This window comes from Poromitra crassiceps (genome assembly GCF_964638095.1).
Source record: "Poromitra crassiceps genome assembly, chromosome: 12".
Taxonomy (NCBI): domain Eukaryota; kingdom Metazoa; phylum Chordata; class Actinopteri; order Beryciformes; family Melamphaidae; genus Poromitra; species Poromitra crassiceps.
The window spans coordinates 3,806,366-3,815,416 of record NC_139632.1 but is presented as its reverse complement, the minus strand read 5'-3'; the positions used below and the strand labels follow the sequence as shown (position 1 = coordinate 3,815,416).

Genomic DNA, 9,051 nt, shown 5'->3' with positions numbered 1-9,051 from the left:
TGGCGACCAAGTCAAGTAGCTAGAAAAGAGATTTGCCGTTTCGACCGCTAACGCTAGTTAGCTGTCCAAAGCTAGCTAGCTAGCGGGCATATTAAATGGGACGATGTAGCTAACTAACTCTTTGAACGAAACTACGTGAGTACCGTAGCATGCTAAGCTAACGTGACGCCATATCCATTTGAGTTTGGGTTTTGTAAGCTAACGCAAGCTAGCACATTCACCTGCAGGGCGTTCTTCTTGCTAACGCCGTTGTTGCTATAGCCAGCCAGGATGGACAGTGCACGGGCTACGACTGGAAAGGAAACAGAGTCTGTAGCCCTTTCGACTTCGTCAACGCCACCAGGGATACATGACTCTCACCGGGATAGCAACTGTGTGAAGCCAAGTGGATTAACGTTACCGTGTACTGGAAAGAGACCTTCGGCTGGGGAGGATGATGCTGGTGGGGGCGGAGAATCGACACTCTTCGGGAAGGGAATTGCAGCCACCTCCCTGCTTCAGATTGCGATAAGGAACGGGATCTATCAAAACCAAGTTGCCAACGCTATTGGCGGTGGTGCGGCCAAACATATCAACATGCCCGCCGTTAAAACAGCCAATATTTATAGTCTCGCATCGGCCAACAACACTACTACTGTCAACTCGTTGCTGAATAGGAGACAGCGGAGGCACAAGAGAAATCTCTCGCTCGGGGCTCCACCGACGACCACTGGCTCCCCCGCCGCCGCCGCCGTGTCCTCCTCCACTCCCTCAGCCTCGCCGCTGAACACGCTCAGCCTCGATAGGAAGACGTTTCTTCGGCAGAAGCAGTCGAAGCAGCTTCAGGTGTCTGACAAGGCGTGGGTGAGATCGGACCTCCGGCGGGGCTGTATTCATGTGCACGACTGGCTCACGCCCTCCTACCCGAGACCGGTGCTCTGCACACTGGACACGACCGCTAGAGAGGTGGCGAGTCAGCTGTGCGGCGTTAAAGCTGGATCCGTTTTGAGAATCAATTGCAAAACAAGTGCTTTAATGGACCTAAATGGCAACTGTCACGATAGTCACGGACAGACGGGTGACAAACAAAGTCTTGGTGAGAGTGTGGATGTCAACAAGACAGTATTCCCAGTCTCTCTTTTATCCGCCAAAGCAGAGGAGAGTGAGGCTCTACAGTACAGCAGCAGCAGCACAATAACAACACAGTGTTATCCAGACACAAACTTCTCTTGCAGTCATCTTGCAGACGAAAAGGTGGCAAGCAGCAACGTTTCCTCACAGGGCTATTTGAATGAGCGCTTGGGGATAGATTTGGGCCTTAGTGTGGCTGACTGTTATGGACTCTACTCAGGTTCAGACATGGAGAGCAGCACCTGTGAGGACTTCAGCAGCAGCGGGCACCACCGTGACTCCCTGACACTGAGTGATGGACTGGGCCTGCTTACGGACACCTCAGTGTTGAGCCCCAACTGTGACAGTGCCACAGAGGAGGGACCCGACCCGTTTGAGAGCTCCTCGGACGAAGTGGAGCTCACCTCTTCCCCGACACATCCGACTGGTGTCTCCGCTGTAGACCGGCGGCAAGTGGACCTGCCCGCCACAGACCCCCCCTGCGACGCTGCTCCCAACGGGCTGTCGAGCACACTGGACCTGGATACCACTGATGCTGGAATAGCAAGCAATGTAGATCCTCAAAGCCTAATCACACCTCTCTCCAAATGCTGTAGCAGCTCCCAGACTCGGCCTCTGACCAGCCCAGCATCTGTCCAGCCTGACCCGGAGAACCCCGGGGGGGAGAGCAGCAGAGGGTGGTCAGACCCCATAAATATTAGTCCGACCCCGGCCCTCATTGTCCAGCTGCACGGGGGAGTTGTGCGGCGGCTGGGGGATGATGAGAGGCCTCTGCAGATATTAAATGAATACCTCACTAATCTGGGGTTTGAAGACCCGTGGAGAGTGCAGGATGAGGGCATGAATCCAGAAATTGGCTGCCTCATACGCTTTTACTTTGGTGAGTACTTTTGTCCGTGTTGTAGAAGGCCTCAAAACATCTTTTTGTAGGTGAGCACCAGTTTGTCCAGAAAGTAATATGTATGTAGGTAGGTAGGCATAGCTCTCTAGTCAAAATGAGGACATGATTCTGGTTAGATTCACTGTCATTCATTTTTCCCATATAGGTTTAGCTGTCCTTATGGCCCCTGAAGGCCACTTTAGTTGTGCTTGGCTTGTCTCTGCTCATTCATTGTCCATCCATTCTCAGCGCAGCGTGAGTGCTGTCATTGTGTTTGTTCAGTCGGACTGTTAAACAAGTGTATTCAATTGTCCTGCGGGGACAATGGCCACTGTTGTGCCTGTAAACCCACCCCACCCCCCTCTGTGTAGGCTTGTAGGCAGACACATCTGGAGGTAACAGGTGGGCTCTTTTGCCACGCCAAAGACCCAAATCATGAGGCATTATGAATTCTGTTGTTGTGCTGTTGGTGGTGTGTTGTTGTTGTTGTTGCTGTTGTTGTTGTTGTTGCTGTTGCTGTTGTTGTTGTTGTTGTTGTTGCTGTTGTCATTGTTGTTGTTGTTGTTGTTGTTGCTGTTGTTGTTGATGGTGATGGTGATGGTAGTCTTGTTGTTGCTGATAAGCAGCTAAGAGGATGGGTTAGGGTTAGGGTAGCAGGCTAAGAGGATGAGGCGAACATGATCCATGATCTCTTATGGGATTAGTAGTACCACTGGGAATTGTTGTTGACCTTGTTTCTGACACCCTTTGCAAAGACAGTGGAAGTACCGAGTCAAAGGCCCATAGTGTGATTTAATGTATGACATTTAACATCTTCTAAATTGAATTAACTCCCATTCATTCCCCGTCCTAACTGAAAAGGTGCTGTGAGTGAGTGTGCTGTTCATGTCTTCCAGTCGGAACATGAATGAATCTGTCTTTGTATTGCATTGCATTGCATTGTGTGCTGTAGTGTAGCCTACCCTACATACACGCTGATGCCTGCTTTGAGACAACATACCCAGCTCAGTAGCATGACACAGAAACAAAGCGTGGTGTGGAGTTGTGCTGCCCATCACCCTGGAGAGAGCAGACAAACAGGCAGCCATGACACAGGCAGTGAAAGACTGGCATGACAGAACAGTGGAGGTACTGGCACCAGAGGAACAAGTAGATGAGAGCAGCAATGGTGTGATAGAGGAGGAGGAGGAGGGAAGCCAGGTCACTGTGGATTTTGTATCACTTCTCCACAAGGTTTGACATACTTCCTCCTCTCTCACTCAATTTGCCAAATTCCCATCAGGGACGCATTGAGACTGAGAGCTGTTACAGCTCTTATTAGATCAGATGAAACCCTGATGATCCTCATCAGCAAAAGCCTAGTTGTTGTAATATAATCTACACTAAGAATGAGGTGTGTGTGTGTGTGTGTGTGTGTGTGTGTGTGTGTGTGTGTGTGTGTGTGTGTGTGTGTGTGTGTGTGTGTGTGTGTGTGTGTGTGTGTGTGTGTGTGTGTGTGTGTGTGTGTGTGTGTGTGTGTGAATGAATGAGTGAGCAGAATCTTGGCCGGCCACAGCTGTGCCGTTTTACATACGATCGGTCTAAAACCTTCAGAGGTGTAAAGAGCAGGTGAGGCTGCGTACAGTATGCAAAACAACAGTGGGCGAGCTGCGTATGCGGGGTCACCGGGGGGTGACCCCCTGAACGTTTCAGCCCGATCGCACGGAAAATGGCGTAGCTGTGGGCCTGTGGCGTGTATATATTAGTATATATATACGGTATATATATATATATACATTAGGGCTGTGGCGATTCACTTATCTCCCGATTCGATACTATCACGATTCTTGGGTGCCGATTCGATTTATATTGCGATTCTTAAGTATTGCGATTCTACGATTATTGCGATTCGATATTACGATTTATTGCGATTTTTGTTTATTTTTTTCTTTTCTTTTTTCAGTTTGTTTGCTTTTTTACACTAGATTAGAACATGGGAAAAGTTGAATCATACACTAGAGACTGTATCATGAGTAGGGCTGGGTGATATAGTTAAAAACAGGGGCGGACTGGGATCATAATTCAGGCCAGGCATTAGATACCAAGCAGGCCAGGCCGATATGGGCCAACGCGCGTGAAATTTGGGCCGTTTGAAGCCAGATTTGGGCCGTTTGAAGTCCAATTTTACAATGAGATGCACCCACTTTAACCCTGAAGTGTAATTATTACTTCAGACTAACTAATAAAGTAATAAAACCACTAGTAAACCAGTAGGCGGCGCCTGGCCTGCTGTTCAGTGAGTGGCCTGACTGCAAGCACCCAAAAAAAAAAAAAAATTTACATTTGCGATTATCGATTCTGGAATAAAAGATCGATCCAAAAAATCGTGACATTAAAAATCGCGATACTTAGGTGAATCGATTTTTTCCCCCACCCCTAATATACATATATATATAGTAGTAATCAGTGCTGTAGTGGTAAAAAAAAAGGTGGGTAAACTATACTTTTGACTCGAGGCAGCTTTCTCACGCGGCACCGGCAGTGTTATAACGGCGGATAAATAAGCTTCCGTGACCGATATACAAGACAAAATATGAGAGTATATAGAACAACTTAATCTGAATCATATAGCCCTATAAGGTATATCAGGGGGTTCCCCCACATTTCTGAGTAGCCAGCCAGATAGAAAAAGTAGCTGGCTATGGGATGGGCCTTGCCCCTCAAGGGAGGTCCGGGGGGATTCTCCCCCGGAAGATTTTTTTTTTTACATTTTAAAGTAAAATTCATCAACCTGGTGCATTTGAGAGCAAAATGAACTACACACATCTCTAATGTGTTGTGACTTTACAAATAATTAGGCCTAAACAATCAATATAAAATGTATTTAATGAACATTTGTTGAATTTCTCCAGGTATGAAAAGTTAAATTATACAGTAGGTAACCTACTTTAAAGGACCTTGTATGAACCCAGTATATACAGTTTGAAGAGTAATATAGTTCTCTCTCTCACACACACTGTACCTGTGATTGTCAGCTTCAGCTTTATAGCTAAAAGTATGTAGACAGATTGAATCTGTGATTCTTGAATACCAATATATAATTCAAACTGTCCCCAAACACATTGGGCAAGGATAGGTAGACAACATACTGTACATGGAAAGTGGTTCTGCCACTCTGGCCACTAAATTTTAGTCAGCCAATATTTATTTATACAGATCTCGGCACAACAAACACCAGTATGTTTCTCGATAGTTTTCAACATGGTCGTATAATATTGGCTTTATACAGTAGCACCTGGACTATTCAAGTCGACTCGCACGCACCTAATGTTACAAACTTTACTTGATCAGAGGGAAATCAATCATGTTTCTTACACCAGTGATTCACTCTTCAGTTGTAAAACGGTGAGCCTATATGATTTTCCCCACTCCGGACACACATTTTTAACCAACCTTACCTATGTTGAGCTCTCCAAATGCGCATTGCGCATCGCTGGCACAATGGCACTGTTGTTTGAAGGGAGCGGGGCAGGCAAGCACAGCTCGATAAAGGCACCAACGTGACCGGGGCCATGTACCTTTCCCGCGGAGCGCTCCACAAAAATAGGCTACGGTTCGCGGAGATCGTCAGTGCCATGCCCATGTGTAATCTCTTTTCTTTTCTTTTGGTGTGTGACGTGCGTGGCGTGGTCTCCGCATCAACGGAGTTTACGCGAACGTGTTAAAACTCGCGCAATAATAAGTGTGCATAAACGATTTAAACATGTGAGTAAACGATCTTAAAAGGTGCCTAAACGCTGCAGAGCATTGAAAAAGGTACGTAAACGCCGTTTACGTGCGTTTAGCCACCACTACAGCCCTGGTAGTAATAGAGTCCAGCGCGCTTCAGCCAGGTTTGGAATAAAAAGGGTCCTGGTGCTCAACAGTGGAGGACAATATGCATAAAATAATATTTTACCTGGGCACTTCACACAGACTACCCGAATACTTTGGGTAGTCTGTGTGAAGTGCCCAGGTAAAATATTATTTTATACATATATATATATAGTGGACTCGTGGGAGTTGGACCCCCCCCGTGTGATTTGGACTCTCCCCCTGGGAGTTAGAGTTAGTTATTAACGGATAATTTAATAATAGCCTATACTGGACATTTCGAGGAAGACACTGCAATCAGTCTGATTGAATCAGACAATCTGATTGTCCTGATTGATTGTCTGATTGAATCAGACAATCTGATTATCACAGAGAAGAAGGCTGGCTCTGCTTGATCACCACAACTTGTTTTCATGAGTCCATGATTGCAATCATGAAAACATCCCCAAAAGTGTATCCATACAAACAAACGCTAGTTTCACGAGTCGCAAAAACAGGATCTGAAGAAGGACAATGTTCTTTTAACCGATAAAACTGCTTGTTCTGAGGCCATTACGCACAGCGCAGCTGACTACGGCAGCTGGTTTATCCAAAAATGCACACGCTTCCCTGCAATTGTACCGGCGATAGCCAGGCCGGAGGCATTCTGGTTTCGGGTTGTCCGTCCGTCCGTCCATCCATCCGATGTTCGTTAACGCGATATCTGAGGAACGCCTTGATGCAATTTCATCAAATTTGCCTCAAATGTCCACCGGGACTCAAGGATGAACTGATTACATTTTGGTGGTCAAAGGTCAAGAAGGTCACTGTGTGACCTCACGAACGCCATTTCCAACCTTGTTAACGCCATATCTGAGAAACGCCTTGACAGAATGACTTCCAATTTGGCTCAAACGTCGACTTGGACTCAAGGATGTGTACAACATTATTGTAACTCATTTTATGCCTAAGTGGAACATACAACAATAATAGTAATAATGGGATTTATTTATTACAGTACATCTACATGTTCTCTCAGGGGAGGCGCTCACTCTGCCACACTTTGAAAAACCCCTGGAATAATTGATTAATTAAACTAAATCATTGCAGCTCTACAATGGACACAGTCACACTTTGCCACATAGCACTGAACTCTTGGAATGGAGGAAGTGTTTTGTGGTGTCGGTGTTCAGAGTCCAGGGAGGAGTTTGACTCAGCGGAAACCTTCCTGCAAAATGCTCTGTCTCTCTCTCTCTGTCTCTCTCTCTCACACACACACACACACACACACACACACACACACACACACACACACAGACACACACACACACACACACACACACACACACACACACACACACACACACACACACACACACACACACACACACACACACACACAGACACAGACACACTGTGCTGCTGACTGCTGACAGCAAGAGAACAGTGACCTTAGTGGAAGTCAGATTTCACCTCCTCAGTGTTTGTGATAAACCTGAGACAGAGGCAGCTGGGAACTGCAGGACCACCAGAGGTCAATGCTTCAGGACCACCAGAGGTCAATGCTTCAGGACCACCAGAGGTCAATGCTTCAGGACCACCAGAGGTCAATGCTTCAGGACCACCAGAGGTCAATGCTTCAGGACCACCAGAGGTCAATGCTTCAGTACCACCAGAGGTCAATGCTTCAGTACCACCAGAGGTCAATGCTTCAGGACCACCAGAGGTCAATGCTTCAGGACCACCAGAGGTCAATGCTTCAGGACCACCAGAGGTCAATGCTTCAGGACCACCAGAGGTCAATGCTTCAGTACCACCAGAGGTCAATGCTTCAGTACCACCAGAGTTCAATGCTTGACTTTCCAAGCTTCATCGATCACCCACCAAACTTGTCGGTTGTCTGTAGGGTTGTCAAAAGTATCGATAGTATCGAAAATATCAATACTGAACATTTGAATCGGATACAATACTCATTTGCAATAGCTATATACTAAAAATTTGAAATGGATACAATATTCATTTGGGACAGTTTCGATACATCAGTGCTTTCTTTTAATGAAAAATCACTGATTTTCCCTCCCTATCATTGGCAGGCATCTGTTGCTTCAACAAGCTAAACGTGTTCTGATAGGCTGATGGTTAGAGCAGGGCTAATCTGCTGTCTAAATTCAAAGTTTGATCAGGCCTAGATTATGGAGAAGTGTGCGTCTGTCCGTCCGTCTGTCTAACTTTATTTTTATGCCTCTTGATGTGTCGTCATCCCCCCTTCCCGTGGTAGCGAACATGGTATCGAGTATCGATATTTTCCTGGGTATCGGTATCGAAGTAGAAATTCTAGTATCGTGAAATCCCTAGTTGTCTGTGTCCGAAACTCCCTAAATACTTTGCAGACTGTGAAAGCAAATGTGGTCTTTCATCCCTGCGGCGTTGCCATGACGACACCATGTTGTCATCAGCTCATTGCTGTTGTATCAGAAGTGTGACTGAGAGTAAAGCCCTCAAGCCAGGATCTGAAACTGCTGCTGTCAGAAGAAGAGAGCAAAAGTGTGGAGGAATGTGTCAGACGAGTGGTGCCTTCAGGGGCATCCAGGGTATTTTAAGGACAAGAAATGCCAAGACTGTTGGCTGCCAAATGAACAGGATGTGGTCATCGGCTGCTTGTCGAGAGACAGGATGTTCCCTGATGGAAGGAAAGGGCATGTAGCCTTTATACATTGACACCGCCCTAGCCTACACAGTATGCTGCCTCGCTTGCTCCACAAAGGGAAGGGTGGACGTCACGTACAGGATATACACATTCACACATGCATTCCACAATTTGTTTAGTTTGAAAACTGTACTGTGTACGGTTTAAGTGCACGGACACAGTGACGCACTGTGTTTACACTACTGCCCCCCACACTTCCTGAATGGTATTTTGCATTAAGGACGTTTTGATATCAAAGACGTAAAAGTGGATTTTATGCAACAAGTCGGAAGCGGCGTCATCTGCTATTTAGAAGAAGAGGATGTTAGGCATCGGGTAGCAACTTTCTGCCTCAGGTCAATCATCTTTGAAGAGACGTAGCCGCGAGAGCGCAACGCTGGTCTGATGGGGAATGCTAAGTGGGTCCCCGTCGCTAATGCTCAGGTATGAGCGAGAAGCGTCAGGCGTCTCAACGGCTCAGACTCCTAATGTGACTCCCTTTCTCTCTGCTGCTCTGCTCTATGTGAACAGCTGAGCGGAGCAG

At 46.7% G+C, this 9,051-nt stretch overlaps 1 protein-coding gene across 1 annotated transcript in view; it reads left to right on the top strand.

Moving 5' to 3' along the window:
- Positions 1-270: 270 nt before the first annotated feature.
- The window catches only part of LOC310786992 (PH domain leucine-rich repeat protein phosphatase 1-like), a gene marked incomplete at its 5' end in the record, with an annotated part of 31,036 nt that continues 22,255 nt past the window's right edge, over positions 271-9,051 (top strand). Inside the window, one exon of the mRNA XM_083648316.1 lies at positions 271-1,990. Coding sequence (XP_083504442.1) covers positions 271-1,990 — 1,720 coding nt within the window. The remainder of the gene's footprint in view (positions 1,991-9,051) is intronic.